The 25,335-nt window shown below is 34.2% G+C and overlaps 1 protein-coding gene across 5 annotated transcripts in view; it reads right to left on the bottom strand.

The window, feature by feature from the left end:
• Positions 1–25,335, bottom strand: part of Marchf7 (membrane associated ring-CH-type finger 7) — a 38,880-nt gene that overhangs the window by 2,369 nt on the left and 11,176 nt on the right. For 3 of the 5 annotated variants that reach the window (XM_021265890.2, XM_004835893.4, XM_087196402.1), the window contains exons 2-9: positions 20,992–21,156; positions 16,700–16,889; positions 14,559–14,726; positions 12,230–13,325; positions 10,333–10,502; positions 6,110–6,219; positions 3,136–3,249; positions 1,549–1,597 (exon numbers count right to left, since the gene is read on the bottom strand). In XM_021265890.2, the coding sequence (XP_021121549.1) occupies positions 1,549–1,597; positions 3,136–3,249; positions 6,110–6,219; positions 10,333–10,502; positions 12,230–13,325; positions 14,559–14,726; positions 16,700–16,889; positions 20,992–21,144 (2,050 nt within the window). In that variant the 5' untranslated portion in view covers positions 21,145–21,156. The remainder of the gene's footprint in view (positions 1–1,548; positions 1,598–3,135; positions 3,250–6,109; positions 6,220–10,332; positions 10,503–12,229; positions 13,326–14,558; positions 14,727–16,699; positions 16,890–20,991; positions 21,157–25,335) is intronic. The other 2 variants (XM_087196404.1, XM_021265893.2) reach the window with 2 other exon arrangements.

Here is a 25,335-nt window from a genome sequence, read left to right as displayed (position 1 = left end):
AAGTTGTATGTAACAGAGAAATATCAAACTATTATTACAATACTGTATTTTTTTTTTTTGGTTCCGGGGATCAAACTCAGGACCTTGTGCTTACGAGGCAGGTGATGGAACCACTGAGCTAAATTCCTAGCCCTCAATACTGTGGTTTTTACATAAACTTTTAAAATTTTCTACTTGATTAATTCCATGTGAGAATAAAACTGAGTGGTAATTTTCAGAATATTCCAGTGCTCTGGTATTTATAGGGTTAATGTGTAGCATGCACATCTTTACGTTACATGACTTTGGGTCTTTTACCTCCATCATTTCCCTCTCTATCACAGGTTGGAAAAAGATACTGTTATGTTTAGAAAACTATGATCTACATGAGGTCTTTAGTTTTTTAAGAATGAGAGATCTGAGGAAAATACTGTATACTCAAATTAGCACATCTGACAAAGTATGATAATTTTTAAAAATAAAAGACTATTGGCAAATATAAGGGATTTGAACTAAAAAGTCAAAAAGGGAAAAAAATTATACTAACTGAATTCCCACTATTTTCACATAGAGCAATTAAAATTGTAAAAATGTTGTGTCAGGTTTTTTTCTCAAATCCTCAAAAAAAAATCGATGAATTAAAAGATTTTTATAACAAATAAAAATTTCAACCTATTTTCAAAGGATGACGACCTTTCTCTAAAGGTAAAAATGTTATACCTACTACAGCTAACACTCCAAGTATTCTGAAGATAAATGAATCAACTCAAGATCATATATTTAAAAACACTTCAAAGAGTGTATTGGAAACAAGGAGCCTGTTGCTTTGGGTGAAAAAGTACAGTAAGTAGAGATTGGGTGGAGTAATCTTGGATTCCTCAGGAACTGTTCCAGAGCCACCAATACCTGCGTGCCCACTTGGGATGAAGCACCCAAGTGATGAAGTGTTATAGGACTTTGAGATATGGCAAACTGCAAATTACATGCATTCACCTCTAAAAGCCCAGATAAAAGTCCTAATGCTAGAATATGATCTTAAGAGATTAGAGTTACTACTAACTTATTAAAAGTCCACAAGGACCCAAGCAAGGAACAAAAAAAATGTCCATGGCTTTTGCTACTGATTTGGAATCAGAACTTCTCCTTTCATTTCCTGGAATGTATAAGCCCCAGTAAAATCTTTTTATGGTCTAATAAGCTGAACAACAAGTAAAAATGTCTTTAAAAAATTGCCCAAAACTAAGAGATACAGCTGATTAGCAAATCTGTGTTCATTTTTATTACAAGTGCTGAAATCAAAGTGATCAAAAATAGATTTTGACTCAAATGTAAATACTGATGGTTAAAAATTCATCCTTCCATACACCTTAAACACAATTTTCAAAGTATGCTGCTAGGTAGTATCTGTTGCCCAACCCACATTTCCCAAACCAATCATTTTGATATTATTAAGCCTATAAATGAAGCTCTAATTTGGCAGAAAAGAGTTATATATAGTTAGGTTTTGTTCTGTGGGTTTAATTTGCAAAAGAAAATTCAACAAGTCTGGGGAGGGGAAATTCCACCTACTTTCGAGATCTTCCATATGTGCCTGAAGAGTTCTTGCAAGGTTAATAAACTAGAAACAATGCAGAGAGAAATACAGTACTTTAAATGTTGCAAATGGATCTAAAGAGAGAATCAGTATAGGAGATTCAATTCTACTTAAATAGTCTAACACCATTTTAATCCTTTAAATAGGGGTCTCTCTCCCCCCATATTAAAAATTACAACCTTAAGGGTATTATGTAATTATCAATCATGTAGAAACCAGTTTCTTAAAATTGGGAGCAGATACAATAAAATAATGTTATCCAATGATATTGTTTTCCTACATAACATTTCAAAAAATTTATAAAGGGGGAAAACAAACAAGAAAAACAAAACAAAACAAAACCTTCACTTATTAAAGCCCAAGTTAACTGAAATTTATCTGCCTAAATTTGAAAGAAAAACCTTACCGATGATTTCCACTTATTATTAACAACATTAATTTTTTTACAAAGGCATGAATTCAACAGACATATGTTTCCTGTGGCTTATTTATTTTCAATAGATAAGACACCATTTCAGAAATCATTTTATAGCATTTACTAAAACTAGGGTCTCATGGTTTCTGAAGTACTTAGAAGTCAAGAGATCTTTGCTTAAATTCTCAAAGTTTTCCAACAGTTTGTTCCTTTACTTTGATGATAATTGTCAATTGGTTTATTGTTGCAAAGCCCATATGATGATAAAATACAGAAAAGTATTTTACTTAGAAGTATTATATTCATTGAACTTTTTAAAAATTAGTTTTCAAAACACACTACACCTTAATATAAACTAATTTTTACCACTAAAGAGAACATTTATATAAAAAAGTTTGAAGGATGTGTTATGAACACAAGATATGAAGTGTTCAGAATGTTATATTAAACAGCATTGTTTCCTTACAAATACCTTAAAAATAGCAAGCCTAAATAGTACATAGTTAATAGTGTACATACAGTTAACAGCAACCAGTCTATATCTTAACGTTTGTAACATGGATTCTTTAAAAATAGTATACTCGTAATCTTTTACAGGATAATAACAAATAAACTGAAGTTAATTTCCCACACTCTTGGCTTCTGGAGTTCAATTTCAGGTTTCTAAGTTGGTAAGGCTGAAGTTTTTGGGTTTTTTTTAATTTAAAAGAACATTTTCCACTTTGGTCTGTTTTTCACTGAAATACATCCCAATTACTTTTAAGAGTGAGAAAACTTCTCTAAATAGCTTTATGAAAATATTATGCTGTTTGTCGTAGGAGGAAAGACAGCAATTTCTATTAAATCTACAGTATCTTTTGGGGGGGGCATGTTGAGAGAGGGTCTCACTTTGTAGTGCAAGCTGGCCTTGAACTCATAATGTACCCCAGGCAGGCTGTGAACTCACAGCAATACTCCTGCATCACCCTTTGGATTACAAGTGTATACTACCATGCCCAACATCTACAGAATCTATTTTTAAGGAACATTTAAAAAAACTAAGAGCTCTCCAAAAGAAATAGTATGTGAACATATAAAACCATCTGCTTTCCAAGGCCAACATTTTCTATATTACACCTTCCCACTCCCCCACTCAAATACTACTTACTCGAACACGTGTGCTTGGTTCATTTGTATTTCCCATCATATCAGAAAAGCTTTGTTCGCACAAATGCAGTAACACAACTAGGTAGAGACCAGAGCTGATAAACTCGTACTCAGCCTTCAACAGAGAAGCAAAGAGGAGAAAAGAAAAAGTGAAGAATGAAAAATTAGAATTGATTGATGGTCATAGTTTATTGATAAACCAGAGGAAGTGTACTCATATCCAGTTCCTAAAGGCATACAATGGCATCAACTGAAACAAGAAATAAAAGGCTGCCCTTTATAATTTCCTAAAATTTCACCAATGCTGCAAGACCATATAGGTGTGAATACCCTCTAAAGCCTTGGAGTCTTCCTTTATGTAACAGTTTATTAAAAAGCTTAACTTTTAATTGGGCCAGGGATTTAGCTCAGTGGTGCCACTCCTACCTCGCAAGCACAAGGTCCTGAGTTCGATCCCTGAGGGGGTCGGGGGGAGCGGGTGGTACTTAACTTTTAAATCATCTGAGGATAGAATGGATGTTTTGGATTTCTAAAGTTCCTAACAGATTTCTTTCTACAAATGGCTATTAGCTATATATAGCTAAATATACTTAAAAATTACCACTTAATTTATATTAAATTAATGTTACTATACTACCTATTCTGATAGCTCAAGTGTTTGTGTGATGGCAATTAGCTTAAAGGCCAACACTAAATACAAGATACAATACAGATAACACTAACTCATTATTAACATGGAATTTTATTATTATTTTTTTGGTACCAGGGATCGAACTTGGGTCCTTGTGCTTACGCAGCAGGCAGCGAAACCACTGAGCTAATCCCTGGCCCCTAACATGGAATTTTTAAAAAAAGAGTTCACTGGTTCAAAAATGGCCCCCCCACCCCTGGTATTGGGGATCAAACCCAGGACCTCACATGTAGGCAAATACTCTACCACTGAGCTCCAGCCTAGCCCTGTTCTCTTTTTTTAGTTATTAATATGTCATGAATATAGTGTAAAGTCTAATCTGTACAGTAACTTTTATAGAGAAAAGGTAAATTGTACACCTTTCATGTAATTAACTCATCTAACAGTAAGAATTGTATGTTCTTAATACTAACTTTAGGGGCTGGGGATTTAGCTCAGTGGTTTCGCCGCCTGCCTCGCAAGCGCAGAGAACCAAGTTTGATCCCCGGTACCAAAAAAAAAAAAAAAATACTAACTTTAGCAAGTAAGTGGTTATCCAATTCTCAGGAAATCTGACATTTAGCCAGGCATGGTAGCGCACACTTGCAGTCCCAGCACTCAGGCTGAGGCAGTAAAAACACTACAAATTCAAGGCCAGCCTGCACTACAGAGTGAAACCCTGTCTCAAAAAACAAAAAACAAAGAAGGAAATTTGAAATTAAGTTTCTTTAAATGTTTAATTATTTTGATAACCTTTAACTTTAAAAGGAAATTATCATCAAGAAAATGTTTACAAATTTTTAAATGGTTATCATTTGCAAAAGGTGAAGCCACTGGAAAACAAGGAAATAAACGGTCAAACTAATCTGTTAAGTCATTCGATTCCATGATTCATATAAAACTAAGAAAGCCAGGAAACTTGAAAACTGTCATTGTCTTTAATGATATTTCTTAACACTTGTAAATTATTTCAGAATAGGGTAATGAAAATGCAGTAAAAATCCTCCCTGAAAGAAAAACCAAAAAGCTGGTTTTAACAGACATGATGAACACCTAAAGGAAGATGGCAGGAGAAAAATCCTTCTGAAACTTACTCTTGTTCTGAGAAAATAAAAACATTTGTATTTTTTCTGCATTATTTTATCTTTTTATATTACTGTTTCCCCTGTTCTTTAAAACCACATTGCTTAGTTTTCTATACAAACTCCTTGGGGATTTAATCCATTCTCTTGCTGAAAGTGATTTTCTTTTTGGACAACTGGCTCATTAGAGAATAAAATCATTTTATTGATATTAGAATAACAATTGTATCAACTGCCTAATATTTCATCCTTTACATCAATGATTCTTAAACTCTGGATGAGTAATTTGTTTCAAGGACTTGGGAATCCCTTGAATTATATAATTTGTGCTCATGTATTCTGTAAAAAGAGTCCATAGTTTTAATCAGATTGTCAGAGTATTCATAAGTTCCATATGTTATTTTAAAAGTAAAAGCAGTTTTAGAAAGACTTTATATGGTATGATTTCATTTATATGAAATATCCTGAACAGGTAAATCCATAAAAAAAAAACAGAACACAGACTAGTCACTACTTGATGCTAGGGGTTAAGAAATGAGATTGAACAGCAACTGCTTAATAGCTACAGGATTTTCTTCTGATGTGATGAAAATGTTTTGGAATGAGAGATGGTGGTTGCACAACACTGTAAATTTATTAACACTAATGAATTGTTCATTTTAAAATGGTTCTGATGTTGTATGAACTTCACCTCAATGTAAAAGTGGGTGGGTGTCCATTACTCCTTCACTAAAGATATTTTTCAAACACTAACCACTTCCTTGCTATCACCTCTTTTTATACTAAATGGTAACACTTGAATACCTTGGCATTATAGTCACCCTTATTATCTCCTTAAACACATACCCTCTCTTCCCAGAATTTTCTTCAGTAGAAAAAAAACACAGAGCTCTTCATCCCATCATTTAAGCATCTCAAACACAGTTTTGGGGAAATAAGGTTGAAATGCCTACTTGGGGACTGTTTTCCTAAGTTTTTATTATTTTCAGACTTATTTAAGAAGCATGACAAATTTTATATTAAATAAAAAATCTGTAACATGGATATGTCTTTCACTTAAAGAAAAAAATAAAGAAAAATTATATTATAGATACCTAATGCCATAACAGAAAATTATGTTAAAAATATTTTATTGCTGGATTTCTGACCATGAATTCTTTTCTTCAAGAGCTGTCCTTTAAGCATAGAATAGACACTTACCAAATTAGGCAAAATATACTAACTTGTTCATTTGCATGAGCTCTATGTAGTTCATGAATATCAAAGTCCTCCAGGTTAAGTTGTAACTTCTCTTTACAGAGTTCACAGGTGGTTACAGCCTCTAATGAAGAACCTTGGAAAAACCAAATGGCATGCAAATCTTAGTTTTACACTGTCCTCATAAAATATTTTTCCTCAGTTTTAGGTTTAAAATGAAGAAAATCTTGGAAGGGGGAGGGTAGGAAGAAGGGGGAAGACGTTATTGCAATAAACCAGTGATGTTTTCTAAAACAGTAATCTGTAACACCCAATGTGCATGCCAGGTCCTGCCCTATGATATTTAAGCCTCCGCCCATAATTTAGATGTCTTTTCTCCCTCCCAGATACTCACACATCCTTATAATTATGGGAAGCTAACAGAGGCAATGGAATGTTGTCTGTATTTCCTACTTCCTCTTTAAGTACCTTGATTTCATGCCATAAAAACAATGTTTAATGATGTAGCATCTCAAACAACTAGTTACATACTCAGGCCAGTAACTCTGATGTGACAGCATATACCTATTTTGTGTAGTCTAAGGAATGTACCTCCGTGCTCCCTAGGTGAGATTATAATAAAAAGGATCCACATTTGTCCAGATAAGACAATGACTCCTCTGGGGGTAGGGGCATAACTCAGTAGTAGAGTGCTTGCCTAGCATAGGTGAGGGCATGGGTTCAATCCCCAGCACAGAAAACAAAAGGCCATAGTTATTTTCAGCCAAAACAGCAATTAAGTCCTGATACATGCTAACAATATGGCTGAACCTTGGAAAAACTATGTTAAGTGAAATAAGGCAGATGCAAAAGGACGGACATTATTCTACTTACACGACATATCTAAAATAAGCAAATTCAGAGACAGAAAATAGAAGTTACCATGATCAGAAGAGGAAGCAGGGAGTGAGAACTTAGTGGGTATAATTTCTATCTCGGGTGATGAAGTTTTACAAATGGATACGAGAGGCAGAAGCAGGAGCATTGCTACAAGTTTGAGGCCAGCCCGGGCGACATAGTGAGTTCAAGGCCAGCTTGAACTACATATTGAGATCGTGTCTCAAAACTTAAAAAAAAAAAAAAAAAGATAGTAGTAATGTAATGTAGTGATGATTGTACAATGTTCTGAATGTACTGAATGCTATCGAACTATATACTTAAAAATGGTCAAAATGGCAAATTTTATTTTATACACATTTCACCATAATTTTTTGTTTTGTTTTTAAACAGTAACTTGTGTTCCATATGCACCCAAAAACTGATTATGATAAACGTCTGGCTTCAATATAGTAGGTGGTATCCTGTTTAATTAAACAGGTAAGCCTTCTCCTCCTTTATTTTTAGATACAGTTTCCAAACAAAAAATGTCCTAAATAAGGTGAGTAACAGGGAAGAGGTTTAAGTTCAATTCAACTCACATTTGTTGAGTGATTGTTCTGTATCAAGCAATAGAGGTTTTGGAGATTCAGAAATGAGTAAACTGTCTTTAAGGAGCACATAAAATTCTCACTAACTTAACAGCAACAATATTTAAAAGACTAAAATTTAGCATAAAGTCCAGTATCTCCCCAGTAGTAGTACTTTGTGTGCATTTTCTAGAAAACAGGTGAAAGGTGTTAAAATACAAAAACACGGTATGCTGTCTTAAAATGAGCTATAGTTAAACTACATCAGTTTTCACTATACATTCAAGCACCATTTACAGTGGTTCCACAAGAATATAAAAGAGGCCAGGTGTGGTGGAACAACCTATAATCTCACCACTCTAAGAACTAAGGCAGGAGGATCACTCAAAGTTTGAGTCCAGCCTGGGCAACCTAGAGAAACCCTGTCTCAAAATCAAAAAAGGCCCTGGGTTCTAACTGCAGTACTATCAAATGTGTGTGTGCATCCATGTGTGCATGTGTGTATGAATAGCAGCTGAAAAATTCCTATTGGCTAACACAGTGGTCTAAGGTTAGAGCACAATGCACTGAGTTTGTGGAAATGCTGATGTCAATAAAACTACTCAAGCCTGGGACCTTCCACATGCTAGGCAAGCACTCTACTACTCTAACCACTCTACTACTGAGCTATACCCCCAGCCCTAAAATCATTTTTATAGACACCAATACCTGGAAATCCTATAATCTTTAGAATGTTATTTCCCCGTATCTCAAACCTCCTTACCTGTCCCCAATCAGCTAAAGATTATACCTAAGAAAATTCAAGCAATTACATAGGAAGTCATTCATCTTCCCACCAAAGCAATAAACTGATCAACACCAATATCAATCTATACTAGCTTTCAATAAATGAGATAACATTCTATTAAAAAGAATAATCATTCAACTTGTGCACTGGATCCACCCTTTTCTCCTTTATATAAATTATTTTTCCTCTCCTTTGGATTCTCAAAAACATGCACAAAAATCTAGCTCAAAATAAAACACTTTCTGTGACCTCATACGATTCTCAAATTCCTGCCTCAAACCTCCAATCTCCTTGACAGTAGTAGCCTGATGAAGAAGGGTCTAAATTGCTGTGTCACCTATTTTTTTTTCTCTTCTTAATCCAGTCTAAGTAGGCTTATGAATCCATCACTCCATAGAGAATGAAGTCATTTAAAATATTCATGTTATCAAATCAAACTTTTCATTTCATAATCTTATCTGACCTCTTAGCATTTACATATCCTTCTTAGATTTTCTTTTTTTTTTTTCTTTCTTCTACAACAACATTTTCTTAGCTTTGTTCCTACCTGACTGGAAGGTGTTCCTCAGACCACCTTTTCTGCTCTCACTAAATGTCTGGATGTCTCAGGGCTCTGTTCTAGGACCAATTCTTTTGGTATCTGCTTTCCACCAGATGATTTTATTTGTTTACCAAACTTCAAATGTTACTAAAACTAACTTCTGGCTATTTCTCTGGAAATGTCAGGGTTGTCTAGCTCTTGACATTTTCATATGGTCAAATCTAAAAAGGTCAAATAGAGTATGTCTAAAACATACAAGCTTCTTGGTTTCCTGTCCCAAACTTGTTCCATTTCTGGCTTCAGTAAAAGGTACTACCATTTACTTAGTTTTCTCAAGACCAAAATAGGAGCTTCTTCATCTATTATTTCTCCCTCATTCCACTACATTCAATCCATTGACAAGTCTAAGCGAATCTACATCCAATATATATCTAAGTTTATTCCTATCATCACCATTACTAACTATTACCACATGCTAGCTAGCCACTGCCATCTCTAACAAATACTACTGAAATGGAGTTCCTGGTTGGTCACTTTGCTTCCACTCTTACTCCTGCTAAAAGCCATTCTCCATAGAGCAGCCAAATACAAATAAGATGCTTTCATTTCCCTCCTCTTCAGAGGGTTTCCATCGTCATTAAGATAAAAATCTAAGCTTTAGGCTTCACCTTTTAAAACCTTCTATGAACTAGCCTCTGCTAATCTCAACTGTATCACCCTTTCTTCAATCCATTAATTATATATTAGCTATACAGTACACATCATTCAGTTCTTCAAAACACAAGTCATTTGTACTTTAAAAAGTTTCTGCACTAGCCATTCCCTCTGCCAGCATGTTCTTCTCATTCTGAAATATTTGGTTCCTTATTATTCAGCTTTCAGTTTAAATATCCTCACTTGGGATTTAGTTCAGTGGTAGAAAGAACACTTGATTCCCTAGCATGTGTAAAGGCCTGGTTTCAGTCCCTAGCGCTACTAAATAAATAAGCAATCAAACTCATCTGAGAACAACATTCTCTTAGCAACCAATATCACTGCTATAAGAGCACGTGCCTTGCCTTGTCTTGTTAACTGTGCTATACCCCGCACCTAGAATTGTGGCTGGCTTCAGACAGGTACTCAAAAACAAATGAATCCCTGCAATAGATTTCATATCCTAATTTGGTTAAATGATACAACAGCATGAGACAATAAATCTTCCTCAAGGACACACAGCTGGTAAGCAATGAGTATATTTCTTTGACTCAAAGGTAGTTTGTTGGGTAACAAAATGTAAGATATTACTGTTAACATATTTGTGAAGAGAAAACATTCTTTAATGTTTTTGCTGAAACTTCAGAATTAAATGATAGTTATATAAATAAGAGCCTAAAGTCAACAACCAATAAATTATAACAAATTTGTTAACTAAAATGCATACATATGCATCTTTTACAAACATTTTGAAAGCAAAATGCACAAAAGGGTAAATCTTACCAGAGTTAATTTTGGCCTGTAACCATTTTTTCATACATTCTTGGTGGACATACTGTAAACTTCCTGTGCACTTGCATGGTTCTATCAGCAAATTAGATGATGATGCAGCTGCCATCTGACAAATTCTACATAAATCACCTTCTTCTTCTTCAGAGTCCTCTAAAAGGAGGCTAGAAAAGAAAGTACATTTTCCAAACAGGCTGTCATAACTCATCTTAGTTTGTCATTTCCAGATCTATTATCATCCACACCAGTCTTGTCTACTTACACTGAGTAGAAAAAAGCAAATAGTTAAAAACAACAAAACGGTAATAGTAAAAAATAACCACCATGAAAGACCGTTTCACTGAGAATAAAAATTGTAAGAATTTTAAAATAAAATGAAATAGGCTAGCCTATCATTTATCTTCATGATTTAAGTAATTTTGTCCTTAGTAGCAGTTTAAGTTCCCTATTTTTAACAATACAAAAATAGACCTGCATTGCAAGCACAAGGTCCCAAGTTTGATCCCTGGTACCAAAAAAAAAAAAAAAAAAAAAAAAGGAAAACACACATAAACTCTTGTAAAATGATCCAAAAATGCTGTTTTAAAACTAAACAGATTAGTACTGGATTATTTTCCTTTTGAAGATCACTAAACTAATGCTTTGCCCTTTGTTTAACTACTGTAAGCAATTAAGCTAATTTTGAGGAAAAGAAATATGATAATTACTATATTCCTCTGCTGACAGTTTACTATCAGAGGAAGCTGCTATATAATAAGCAAACGTTAAAACTAACACCTCCAGGGTAGAGCAAATCTCTATAAGGAAGGAAAATAACAGGCTTAAAAGCAGGAAAACAGTTACACAATAAAATCTGTCCTATATAAAAGGAAAAATGGAGTACAATAGCCCAATGCCCAATATCTCAGAAAATGTGTAAAACCTTCATTCACGACCAGAGAACTGGATCTGAACCTATTTTATTTTTAAAGTACAAAAATATTTTAAAAGATAATTATGCTTCCCAACAATTCTATTAACTATTCTATTACCTATTAGGTATTTGTGAAAACTATCCCCTGGCCCGGAGTGTTTCCTTTTTGTATTTGAATTGTATTATTCTACCCCATTTTATCATAAAAATTATTTTAATACTTAGAACTAGACTAAGATGACAAAATCAACAGCCAAGTTGGGACTATTTGGTCTTTCACCCTTTTCTTTCTTTTCACTCCTGTCAGTGACATTTATGCAATGTACAACTGTGGAAAATATTTCTTTCGTATAAAAATGTACTAAACTCTGAATATGAAATGCTGTTTTTGTCCCTAAATCCTAATATATATAGACTATTCAGTATACCTTCAGACTTCAAAAGCAATAAAAATTATTTTTCCAATCTCACTTCATTCCATAAAAAGGTGTCAAACATAAGTAAATCGTAAACAAACCAACGTAATAAAGCCTAATACATTTATTGGTAATCCATGATCACTTGGTTCTTACCAATCTCATTTAGCAGTAGTCTAAGTAAGGAATAGGGTAAAAGATTAAGATTTTCCTGTGTGTTTATATATCCAAAGTTGGTAAAAAAAAAACCCTCAAGCTATTTCTTGATACAATTCACACCTCCAGTGTCTACCTCTTTATTAATTCTTCTCCACTTATCTACAGAGACAATAACTTCATCAGGATATAAACTCTGAGGAAAAAAATCTAAGGTATCAATTTTATTTTATGGGGGGCATACCAGGAATCAAACTCAGGACCTTATGCTTGCAAGGCAGGTGGCGGAACCACTGAGCTAAATCCCCAGCCCCAGGTATCAATTTTATGAAAAGCCATTTTAGAAGTGAAGAATTCTTTCTCTAATTTGTTCTAGGGTTACAAACAAGGAAGTATTCAAATTTACCTCTCTTTTATTTTCTGCAGTCTTTCTGGATCTCTTGAAGGTGCATTTTTGGTTTTGTCATTTTTTCCATCAGATGAATTCCAACCCGAAGGAATAATATCTACAGTAATCATGACATTGTCAGTCAAATTATCTCCGAGTGCTGGGGGAACTGCAAATCGGAATAAGGAACCAGGAAGAATCCCTGTTATCCCTCTATTTCTTCCACCTTGAATTGAATCTGATGTGGAGCCACCGGTAGAGGAACTGCTTGATGTTCCTGATGCTTGCATTCTGTTAGCAGCAGCCCCAAGGGGATCACTCTGTGCTTCAAGATGAACAACTTCATTTAATTCTCTTCTAAGGATATGAGATCTAGATGGTCCATCAGAGGTAGTTATCCTTGAAGATTCATCTCTTCCCTCTCTTCTCCTTCTAGAGAACAAAGGTGTGCATCTATTTCTAAGTGAGGAAGATAACCATGGACCTGTATTTCTACTTTCAGATTCATGGTTAAAATTTTCTGAATCTGGCTCAGAGCTATGATTCTGGCTAGATGACAAACCCCATCTTCGCCTAAGAAATCGAAATCCCTGAGAAGCTTCAGTTGCCCTATTATAGTTAACTTCAGAAGTTGTTGCATTACCCCGAGACTGTGTTGTCAAGATTCCTGGAGAAGTATAAGAGTTTTCAGAACTCAATGATCTTGTATTCAAGGAATCTTGACTAGATCTTCGTGAAAAAAAAGTAGATGACATGCTAGAAGCTATACGCGACAGCAACCTCCTGGTTGTGCGCCTACCTTCATTTTCAGAAGATTCTTGAAATGATCTCTGAGATGAACCAATCCTTTCTGAATTGCTTACAGTTGGGGTTCCATTTCTACTTGAAAAATAAGAAAATCCAGAGTGTGTACTGCTTCGGAGAGATTCTGATTCTCTTGAAGAAAAACTTGATCTTAAAGAATTTCTACTGGAGTCCCTATAATTTGGTACTGTCTGATGTTCAGAAGGCAATTGGTGGTTTGTAGATGATGTATTCAACTGTAAAGGGCTCACTGAGTTCTCTTTTGGTCTTGCTCCCTGTGAATATGAAGAAGGAACTCTGTCTTGAACATCTATTTTAGAAAGGAAGGAAAGATAACCAATTATATGAAATAATGAATACTAATAAATTTGCATTTATCAACTACTTATAGCTAAAATGAAACACTAAACTGAACACTGCTGTCTTACAAGGAAGTCTATTATTATTATTATTATTATTGAAAAAACATAAAGTATATTTATTCCTGTTTGTGAAATCCAGGTAAAATGTGAGGTAAAGTCAATATTACAAAATTCAAAAGAATGAATGTTATTAAGGGCTTATAAAAAGCAAAAAGTTGAAGATGAAGTTGAATTTACTAATCAGAAACTGATACAGTAGAATATCTAAAAATCTATTCTTGATACAAAATTGTAAATAGGCCACTTAATATAATGCAAATGATTCTTATAATGATTAATGGCACAATCAACCTAGGGAAACTGAGTTTTGGAGATTATTCTTACTCTATGCTGTAAGTATAAAAGTTATTTTATGTAAATATTATCCTTGCAATTAACAGCTAAGGATTTCTATAATCTTGTCTTTTAAGGTAACAACAGTGCTTCTTCAAATACAACTTTTGGCTCCAAATTTTGAGTCAGAATAGGAGTCTGGCATCTGTATTTAAAAAATGCAGTTGAACTGGAGGTTTGTTCTTCAATGGGATGAGAAACACCACAGAATTCCTTTGTGAAGACAACTCTGGCATTCACTTTCACTTCTGCCTATTTTATTGTGAACTTTCTTAGTATGTTTTCCCTTCAAGTTACTTGGTGTGACTGCTGATTTGTGAAATGCTTAAGTCTATGTATAGTGATAAGAACTTGGTCTTCTTTATATCAATTTAAGAAGCAACTGTGGTCTTCTTTATATCAGTTTAATGAAAATAAAGGCACACTCATTATTAAAATAATTCTAAATTATGCCTTAAAAATGGTCATTTCAATAGTTATTTTAGAATTTAATTAGAAGTAGTTACTAAACTGTGTACGATAATTATATATGTATTAGTAATATTTGAGTATGTCCTTACTAGTATGTTACTCTGTAACATATACATTCCTAAAAGGAAAAATTCAAGCAAAAAATTTAAAGAGCAGGAAAAATCTGAATATTCACGTCTGTTTCATTTTTTAAAGCAAACAAAAGTTAACAGAAAACATGCTATTCATAAGATTCATTTTATTCCTATATAATCTTGACAAACATAAAAGAAAACTGTAACCTTAGATAAACTATAATTAATGTATTTTATACGTACACGACGAAGTTGTGAAATCACCACTTCGATGACTATAATCCATAAGATTACTAATGGAAGAATCTCTTCTCCTCTCCAAATCTCTCCTCTCTCTCATTAAGTCTGTTCCAAATGAACCAAGTACCACTGATGAAGACCTGGGAACTTGACTATGTCTCCATGAAGAATCTTAAAATAAATGAAGAAATTTTACTTCAGAAAAGTTTTAAAGATTTCTGATGATATTAAATCTTCAGTAATACAGAGGGAGGTTACTATTATGTATTATGGGAATCCTCAGTTACACAGCTGCAATCAAAAGCAAAATTCAGCAAAATTTAAAAGTATTCAGCAATGAACTAATCACAAAATATTTTCCCATACAACAACAACAATAGCAGCAGCAGCATCTTTGTTGGAGGTGAGGATTGAACTCAAGGCCTAGAACATGCATGCTAAACATTAAACACATTCTTAACACTAGGATCTACATCCATATGTATTTTCACCATTTCAGGTCACTCTCTATAACATATGACAATAAGATGTCACCATAAAGTAAAATGACCATAGATTAAAAATGCAAAGCTTGTTTAAACTGCAGAATTTCACAAAAAGTGAAAGATACGGTGAAAAACTGCCAAAATTAAAATCGAAGTTGTTCTGATTTGGAAGCTAAATCGTAAGTTACAATTGTAACCTGGGAAACCTGGGAACGAGCTGGGAAAAAAAAAGTATTTTTCTTGCTGGGGATTAAGTCCAAGATCTGTGCATGCTAAGCATGCACTTCTCTACTAACCTATATATCCTAGCGCCAGAAATATTTTATAGGTATTATATATGGTTCATTCTTTTTTTCATACTGGGGATCAAACAGAACCACTGAGCTAAATCCCTGGCCCCTATGGTTCATTCTTTAATCAGAGTTAATGTATTATCTCATTTTGATCTAAATTTTAGTAGATATTTTATTTAAAAATAAAAAATTAAGTCTCAAGCCTCTTGTCCCCTATTTATCTTGAAAGTTTGGTTCTTCCTTTCTGAGTCCCAACAGTCTTAATAATTTCTCTCTAAAGGAAACGGCCCAGTGTATTGAACATAGTGGAAGTGTTTTTTGTTTACAAAGTTAAGGCTAGTCTGTTCTTAACCATCACAGGACTTTAAATATCTTTCAGATTGACAGGCCTTTCCCCATGGCAATTCTGCCTATCAAAATTCAAAGGAATTGCTTACACTAATCCAACTGGCAATACATAACCATTTTAAGAATTTTATTTAAAAATTATAGTGCCACAAATTTTTCCTCCCTTTATAAAAATTTCAGTTACTGGCTAAAATTTCATTTAAAAATGAATGTAAATGAGGAAGAAATCCCCTACTCTCTCAATAAAAGATCTCAATTTCTGCAACAAATACAGTATGTATTTCTCAGTACAAAATACCAGGCATGAAGCATTATGGATAAACCATCTAAATTCTAGGGCAATGGTAGCAATAGGGAAATTTGTTAACATTGAAAGCACTAAAAGGATCACTATCATTATCCTAGAGTAAGTTGTCTAATGTCACTCATTTACTTAAGTGGCTATAATCATGCCTTTCTTATATAGGACTATACATATTCTTATATAGGACTCTTACTAGGGACAGTACCAACATTTTTTTCTTTTTATTGAAGAGTTTCTGTGATTTCTGAAAACAAGCATCATTTCCAAAAAATTTGCTTAGGAAATGCTTTTTAACATTTACCAGTAGGTTTGGCTTTCCTTGTAATACTCAAAAATGTTATCTTCTATAGGGCCAGGGATGTAGCTTAGTGGCACCGCACCTGCCTGCCAAGTGCAAGGTCCTGAGTTCGATCCCCAGTACCAAAATAAATAAAAAATGTATCTCCTATAAATACAGGGAGCTTTCACTAATTTGATTAGTACATACACCAGTTACTTTTTTTCTTCTCCCATAGCAGAGTATTGAAGGGCCTCACACATATTAGGGAAGTACTGTACCAATGAGCCCATAACCACCTATACTTAAAATCAGATATCCTATTCATTATAAGACATCTGCATCAAACCAAAAAGCAATTATGCTATATCACAGAAAAAGGGTTTCGGTCCAAAGTACATATGCAATGGCTTTTACAGAAATTGAGTAATTCTTACCTGATACTGCATTTAAACCATTTCCAATATTTCTCACAGCTGAGGTAGATGTACAGTTTGTACAAGAAAGCTTAGGTCTTTTTGAATCATGATCCCGTTGCTGGTTTTGTGATCTTGCACGTGCTCCCTGAGTTATCTCTGATTCACTATACCATGTAGACTGAAATGGTGATGCAGATGCTGATGCAGACTGTAAATTAAACATTTTTAAAGGAACAGCAAAATGTTTGCATTCAATATGAAATCTAACCTACAATGCTCTTAATAAACTTCCAAGGAACCTTTTTATTCCCACAAATACCAATTTTCTACCATGTTCTTTTTTTCTTAGATTTTGTTCACTTCTCCCTACTTAATCCTTCACTATAAACTGTTACTGTATTTTGCTGGACTGTCAACCTGATTTAGATCAAACCTTCTTCATAACTCTACACACACTTGGTTATGAAACAATGAAGAGCAAAAACTTTATAGTAATTTTTTGTGACTAAATAATTCAATATTCTGAGACACCTGTTTCCTCTTCTTAAAAATAAGCAGGACACCCAGGGTGGGGCATCTAGCTCAGTAGTGCCTCCACCTGGCTCTCAAGTGAAGGTCTCAAGTTCCATCCCTGGTACCAAAACAAACAAACAAACAAACAAAAAGCAGGACACCCAAGAAAGGCACTGACATAGAAATTTGATTACCAATACCCTTAAAACAAAAATGAGATTTTCAAGCAATAAAAAACTCATTCCTGGGATGGGGATGTAGCTTAGTGGAAAGTACCTGCTTATAGCATGCGGAAGGCCCTCAGTTTGATTACCAACATACACAAACAAAAACAGGCAGAAAACTTGTTGCTGATCTGATTCTTAGTCTTAGAAACATAATCAGACAATACTAATAATGAGTAGTATGTTAAAAATAGGAAATCCTGGCCAGGTGTGGTGGCACATGTCTGTATATCTCCGTGCTTGGAAGGCTGAGACAGGAGGATCACTGCCAAATTTGAGGCCAGCCTGGGCTACATGGTGAGTTCAAGCCCAGCCTGAACTACATAGCAAGACCCTGCCCCTAAAACAAAACTAAACAATATAATACAACAACAAAAACAAAAGAAATCCTAGCAGGTAAAATTTACTGGCAGAATCAAGAACAAGTTCATATCTACAAACATTACCTCATTGCTTTCTTTTAACATAGAAATATATGAGCATAAAACAACTTGTAACAAATGTCACTCAGGTACAAACTTTTACTAATTATTTAATTGGTTAAGGAGTTTACTCAAAATGCATGTAGTCTCCTTAAATACAGGTTTAGATAATAAGAACATATTTAAGTCACAATTATTAAAACTGTCCTATTATTTATTTTTAATTAGTGCATATTTGTAACACAAAAGATTGATGTTTGTTTTGGGGAATTGGTACATGCATATAACATATCTTTATCATTTTCAATCCCTTTATCCACCTCACCCTTTTCTCATCTCATCCTCTTCCCCATAATGAGTCTACCTTATAGTTTCCTATCATCTCTTGTATTACTTATATTTTAGGTTTCTCATATAAAGCAAACATAATGATATTTAACTTTCTGTCTGGTTTATTCACTTAGACGATAGTCTCCAATTCCATTCATTTTCCTGCAGGTGACATAATATTTTTTTTATGGCTGAGTAATAGTCTATTATATATAAATACCACATTTTCTTTATCCATTCATCATTGATTGGCAGGCTTTTTCCAGAGCTTACCTATTGTAAATTGCACCACTATAAACATGGAAATGCATACACTGCTATAGTATAAGGTCTTTAATTCTTTCAGCTGGGTGAAATGGTTATTTCTATTTTTAATTTTTGAGGTTTCTCCACACTGTTTCCATAGTGGTTTTACTAGTTTACATTCCCACCAATAATATAGGAGGGCTCTTTTTTCCCAACATCCTGGCCAGCAGTATTTCTCATGTTCTGGCAGATAGCTATTATGATTGGGGTGAGATGGAATCTCAAAATTGCTTTGATGTACATTTCCCTAATAGCTAAAGATAATGAACTCCCTCACCCCCATACATTTACTGGCCATTTGTACTACCTTTTTTGAGAAATATCCAGTTCATTTGTCCATTTTTTGACTGGGTCATTTGTTTCGGGGGGAGTTAATTTTTTTGAGTTCTTTATATATTCTAGATATTAGTTCTCTATAACAAGTAGCTGGCAATGTATTTTTCCCATCCTGTAGGATGTCACTTCACTCACTTGCTATGCAGAAATGTTTTGATATAGTCCCCTTTGTTGATTTTTGGTATCATTTCCCTGTGCTACAGAGTTCTTTTCAGGAAGTCTTTGCCTATACCTATGGATTCAAGTGTTTATCCTATGCTATCTACCAGCAATTTCAAAGTTTAAGTCTTTGATCAATTTTGTTTTTATTTTAGTACAAAATAAGTTATCTTCAGTACAAGATGTAGTTTGAATCTTCTGCAAGGGCATACCCAGTTTCCCCAGCACCATTCATTACATAGGCTTTTTTCCAACATATTCTTATCCCATTTGTCAAAAATGAGATGGCTATAGGTTCAGCAGCATTGTTACTGTATCTTGTTTTATTCCACTGCTCTATGTGTCTGTTTTGTGCCAATACCATGTTTTTGTTGTTGTTGTAGCTTTGTAGGATAACTAGAAATCCAGGATTATAATGCTTCCATTTTTGTTCTTTTTGCTCAGCACTGCTTTTGACTGTTTTGCTTTTTCTTCTTGATGAGTTTATTATTGATGTACAGGAACACTAGTGATTTTTGTGTGATTCTGCATCCTGTCCCTTTATTTTTCCCCCAGTTCCGAGGATTGAGCCCAGGGCCTTCACACTGAGCCACACCCCCAGCCCTATTTATTCTTTTTATTTTGGGACAGAATTTCAGCAAGTCATTAAGTGGTTCAGGCTGGGCTTAAACTTGCAACCTTTTTGCCTGAACCTCCTGGGCAGCTGGATTACAAGTATGTGCCACCACATCCAGCTTTGGCATTCTATTCTTTTTTTTTCTTTTTTTTTTGGTACTGGGGATCGAACTCAGGACCTTGCGCTTGCGAGGCAGGCAATGGAACCACTGAGCTAAATCCCCAGCCCAACGATTCTATTATTTTTATATGAACTGGTTCTTCTTTGCCAAGTTCTTACTTGAACATACACAAAAATTTAATAGATAATCTCTACAATGCTTGGTGACAGTTAAGGAATGGAATTAAAGTATCTTTTAAGAAATAAAAGAGAGGCCCAGGATTTAGCTCAGTGGTTCCGCTGCTTGCCTTGCCAGCGCAAGATCCCGAGTTCGATCCCTGGTACCAAAAAAAAAAAAAAGGAATAAAGACAGCTCTAGAGATAATAAAAGAGAAATAAGAGAGCTCTAGATAACAGAAATAAATAATAATATAAGCAAATATTTAACAGAAGATATGTAGGAAATTTTATAGGAAAATTTATGTCCGAGGGAAGCAGTAGGCAGGCAAATGAAAGACATTACACACAGACAATATAAAAAATATAATTATAAACAATCCTACTATTAATTTCTTCTAAAACATTACTACTTGATCTTCTATTATGCTTCAATTTCAAGAAGCATACTGCTTTCATTCAGGAAATACATTAGTACACAGTTAACACTGGAAAATAAACTTTGTACATACATGGCAAAACACAAGATGTAATAGGAATAAGTGAGATCAAGATTACACCAATCCTTTATAGCACTCTTCAGCTTAGCATAAACTTGGCTTCACAAACATTCTGTACTGTAGTTTGTACTGTGGAGTACAAACATTCTGTACCCAGAGACACAATCAAAGTAATCTATACTACCTAATCTTGCTTGGGATTGAATCCAGAGCCACATACATGCTAAGCACACACTCTACCACTGGGTGAAAAACCCTCAACTAGATTACCAATTACCTTCAACTAATCTGATAATTGTGTAATATTAAAAGTATAATATTTTAAAGAATATGGATTCTAAATAATATGCAGTAACAACCCTCCCTATTCCACCACTGTTTCATGTATAAAAAGAGACAGAAGTCGAATGAATGTGCTAGTTAGAAGGATACAGTTTTTGGTCCTTTGAAAAACTGTTCACACTGACCACTTCACTCAAATTTAGACTGATATTTAAGTACAAAAATTTTCAAGTCTTTGGAAAATGTTTTTTGTAAGGCCACAATCTCATCCATAATTCTAAAGTTCATAAATTTAAAAATCAGACCATTTATTTTGCTACTATAATGTTTTGAATTAAAATGTTACCTGATACTCAGAATCCCGTCTAAAAGAAGAGTCTCTTGAGTGGCAGTTATCATTTAAACTACTTCCTCTGCTTCCAGACATCATCCTAGCACTTAAAGAGCTAGAGGGTGGAACAGAAATTCTTCTTGGAATCCTCGAAGGTTTAGACTCCATTCTTAAGACTCCCTGTGAAATGCAAATTTGTGTTAACTGCCTTTGGGAAAACAAGTAAGCCTTTAATCTGTCTCCTCCTTAATCATCAGCTCAAATCAAGAATTATCATACAAGTCAACTATAATAAGGTAAACTGTGAGACTATCACCACTTCTCTTCCTAAAGGGAGAGGCATAAAGTCAACCAAGATTTCCTACTGTCCAAAGTGCAGGAAGAAACTTAAAGCCTATTGTTTGCAATGCCTTTTTCTTACTCAAATATGTCTGTATAAAAAATCCTGTATGACTAAGTCACTTGCTCTCTTCCTATTCTCTACTGTTAAGTGTTTAAGGCTCACATCTATTGTACCATTTCTATATGCCTTAACACAACATGCTCTCATATGCCTTTGTAGTACGGTCTGGAACACCTATGCACTCCTTATCCAACTTGTGGTCATAAATTTAAACACAAGCATCTTTTTTTGTGCTTCCACTCTGTACATATTTTTAAGACATCATAATTTTTTTTACTAGCCTATTTTTCCTTCCTTCTCAACAGCAAATTTCTCTAGTTCAGGATCATTTAAAGTACTTTGACACCCCTGCCTAGAACATAATAGGTACTCAAAAATCAAAAGTTAAAATGTAATGAAAAATGTCTTCCTTTTATTTACCACTGAAAAGATTTCATTACAACAAATATATAACAGCTGATATTTACTGAGTATTATATGTCATGTCTGTTGGTAAGGGCCTTCTGATTATTAGTGCAATGATTTGACAAACCAATCCTGTGACTGGATACTATGTTATCTCCCCTCTATGGGTAAAAAAACTGGCACTGAGAATTTAAGTTATTTACAGATGGTTGCTCAGCTATTAATGGTCACCCGAAGAACTTTAAAAGAATGTTTATTACAATATTGAAAAGTGATATTTTAAGTGAAAAGGCCAATATTTAAAATTGTAAGAGCTACAAAACTACAGATATACTGATTCTAATGATACAAAAATGAAGAAAATAGGGGGCCGGGGATTTAGCTCAGTGGTGCCGCCACCTGCCTCCCAAGCCCAAGGTCCTGAGTTCAATCCCTGGTACCAAAAATAAATAAATAAATAAAATAAAATGCTAAATTTGGTTTACGTAAAATGTAGAATGGAGTGCTTTCTGCCTTACTGGACTGTCTGATATTTAACTATATAAATAGAATCACATAGTAGGTTCTCTAAAATTATGCAACTAAGAATATCTAGTGAGAAAGAGTATAAATTGTACTGTGGAACCTGATTAATGATTAAATCCAAGAAAGTTTATCCAAAACTTTCAGTTAAATATGATAGGGAATTTTTAGGTATCTATTTTGCCTACTCTAATCAAAATACATACAAAATTACATTAAAGAATCAAAAGCTGTAACCATGGGGGCGGGGCTGAAAAGGACTAAAAAAACAAGAAATTTCAATGTAAACTTGGGAAACCTAAAGTAGGAGAGATACAATAATACAGAAGACAGAATGAAAACTATTCTTTAAGTACCGAGAAAGAGATAGGAACTGGAAGCAAAGCATATGGCCTTAGAATCCCGAAAGGATCAAGATTTGGAGATACAAGGTACTATTTAAAAGGAAATTAGGCTGTAAAATGGTACGACTACTGTGGAAAAACCATATAGAATTATCATATGCTCCAGTAATTCAACTTCTGGTTATATACTTAAAGGAGGATCTGGGTATATACCTAAAAGAAAAATAGGACTCTAGAAAAATAGAAATATAGAAAAATAGAACTGACATATGCTGTAATATAGATCAACCTTGACATTATGCTAAGTGAAACAAACAAGTGACAAAAAAGACACAAACTGCAAAATTCCACTTACAGGATTTATAGTAGTTAAAGAGATTTATAGCAGTTAAAATCAGAGGCAGAAAGTAGAATGGTGGTAGTCAGGGGCTAGTAGGGTGTTACCAATTAAAGTGTCAGTATTACAAGATAAAGAGCTACAATGAAGAGTTACATACCAGTTGTAGTAACTGTTGTAAACCATTACAAATGTACTTAACAATTTAAGGTGGCAAATTTTATGTAAGGTTTTTATCACAATAAATATGGAGGGGAAAAAAGATGATGCATCGGGTTAAAAAAAAGTTGTTGAATTAAAATTGTATTTGGAACGGCATAACCCTGTATTCTTCCGAGCTCTATTCTCTCAAAGACAAAGCATTTATTCACTTGAAAGAAAAGATCTCACAGGAAATGCCTCCACTCCTAAATGTATAATCAATGCTTCAGAGGTTCAGGCATGGGTTAGTATAAAGAATAAAAGAAAATCTATATATTCTATTTTGAGACCCAAATTCTCTTTCCTACTCCTTTTTCTGTAATGTAAGGAGATTCTATTCTTGGATCACAGAAGACCTACCACTGATAACATTTTCTTGCTCTCAATTAAAAACCTAGCTTAGCTTGTCACTTGGCTATCCTATCCTACAGCCAAGTCCACTAGTTACCAAGTTTCTAATCAGCTTTTTCAGCGTTTCTAATGTAAAAACATCAAGAATAACTAGGTATTTAGGGAAGGCTCAACATAAATACCAAAGTTAAACACTCAATATAAATACCAAAGTTAAACAAAGAAAAGGAACTTTATGATGATACAGGGAGAAGAAATGGGAAAACATTATTAATTCATAAAATAACAAGACACTTGAGAATGAAATTGTAGTATAATAAAGAGCTTGTGTAAATTCAAAATGTGATATACTTTTAGAAATATGATACACTGAAATAAATCCAACATACAGATTCGAAGTTGGGGAATTTTCCCAGAAAGTAGATCAAGTAGAAAATGTGATATGAAAGTAAGTGAAATATCTAGAGGATTATCAGTTATGACTATTAAGAAAAGAGAAGAAAATGACCAGACATAACGGAACCTTTCTGGAACTGAAAGACATATAGCTTCACACTAAGAGGGGTCAAGAGTATACAGCAAGATCCAAGAAAATAACATCGATTACAGCACAATAAATCAATTTGAAATTTCAGGAAACCAGAAATAAAGGGAAGAGATCCTGTAAGTTACCAGAGCAGAAAAATGGGTCACAAACAAAGGAAAAGTAGTTAGAACAGCTTAAAAACAATATTAAACTCTAAGGAATGCCTGTAATACTGAGAAAAGTGTTTATTTGGCCTTGAATTCCAATCTAGCAATTAATGATAAGGTGAATAGGGTATGCATAAATTTCAGATATGCACAATCAATCAAATTCAGAATAAGGTGCTGGGGGGCAAAGCTCATTCCTAGAGTGCATCAAGGGTGAGGTCCTGGGTCCAAGGCCCAGCATCACAAAATATGTAAAAAGATGGAAACAAAAGAACTCACAACCACAGGAACTTAAATGAATATGTCTGTACGAAGATGAAAGTGTAAAGCATGAAACAACCAGATAAAGAAGCAGTGACAAAAGGCAAGTTCCAGAAGCTGGAAGCTAGTAAAGCACCAGAAACAACTGATCCAGACTGGAGCAAGACAAAGGTAAAGGAAGAAAAAGAATTCTAAGGAGGAAAAAAAAAAGCATAATATGGAAACAACAATTCATTGTCTTGTGGCAGAGATATGGATGTAACAGAACAAAAGGCAATCTTAAAAATTAATTTTTAACTTAGGAAAATATAGTCACCGTTCAAGAAAGGAGGTATGGGTGTATTTGGGTGAATTCTTTTGTTTTGGTACCGGGGGATCCAACTTGGGACCTTGAGTTTGTGAGGCAGGTAGCGGAACCACTGAGCTAAGTCCCCAACCCTGGGTGAATTCTTTATTTACACAGACATAACAATATAAACAGACAATTGAGTCAATTTTGTTACAACAAGTAGTGGAATGGAGTCATGCAGGGGAAGTAAGAACAATGATGAGTAACAAATATATGTAACAGAAAAATCATGAAACAACAGTATAAAAACATCATTTAGAAACATAAAGGTAAATAAATCTAGAAGAAACAGCTGAACAGTTGAAAAGAAACTGTGGAAAGTCAGATTATGAATGGGGTAAAGGATTTTTGTTTTTTCTTATGAGTAGGATGACCACACTTTTCCATTTGCCCAGAATAGTCCCTGTTTATGCCCTATAAAGCACTAACTTCTGTTCATTATCCCAGGATAAGTACAGAAAGTATCTTTAATTGAATGATAAATGGTTTGAAT

Source organism: Heterocephalus glaber, unplaced genomic scaffold (assembly GCF_053883595.1).
Source record: "Heterocephalus glaber isolate CG9 unplaced genomic scaffold, H.glaber_assembly_v1.0 deba00000347, whole genome shotgun sequence".
In the NCBI taxonomy this organism is placed as follows: Eukaryota; Metazoa; Chordata; class Mammalia; order Rodentia; family Bathyergidae; genus Heterocephalus; species Heterocephalus glaber.
This window is presented reverse-complemented; position numbering and strand designations above follow the sequence as displayed.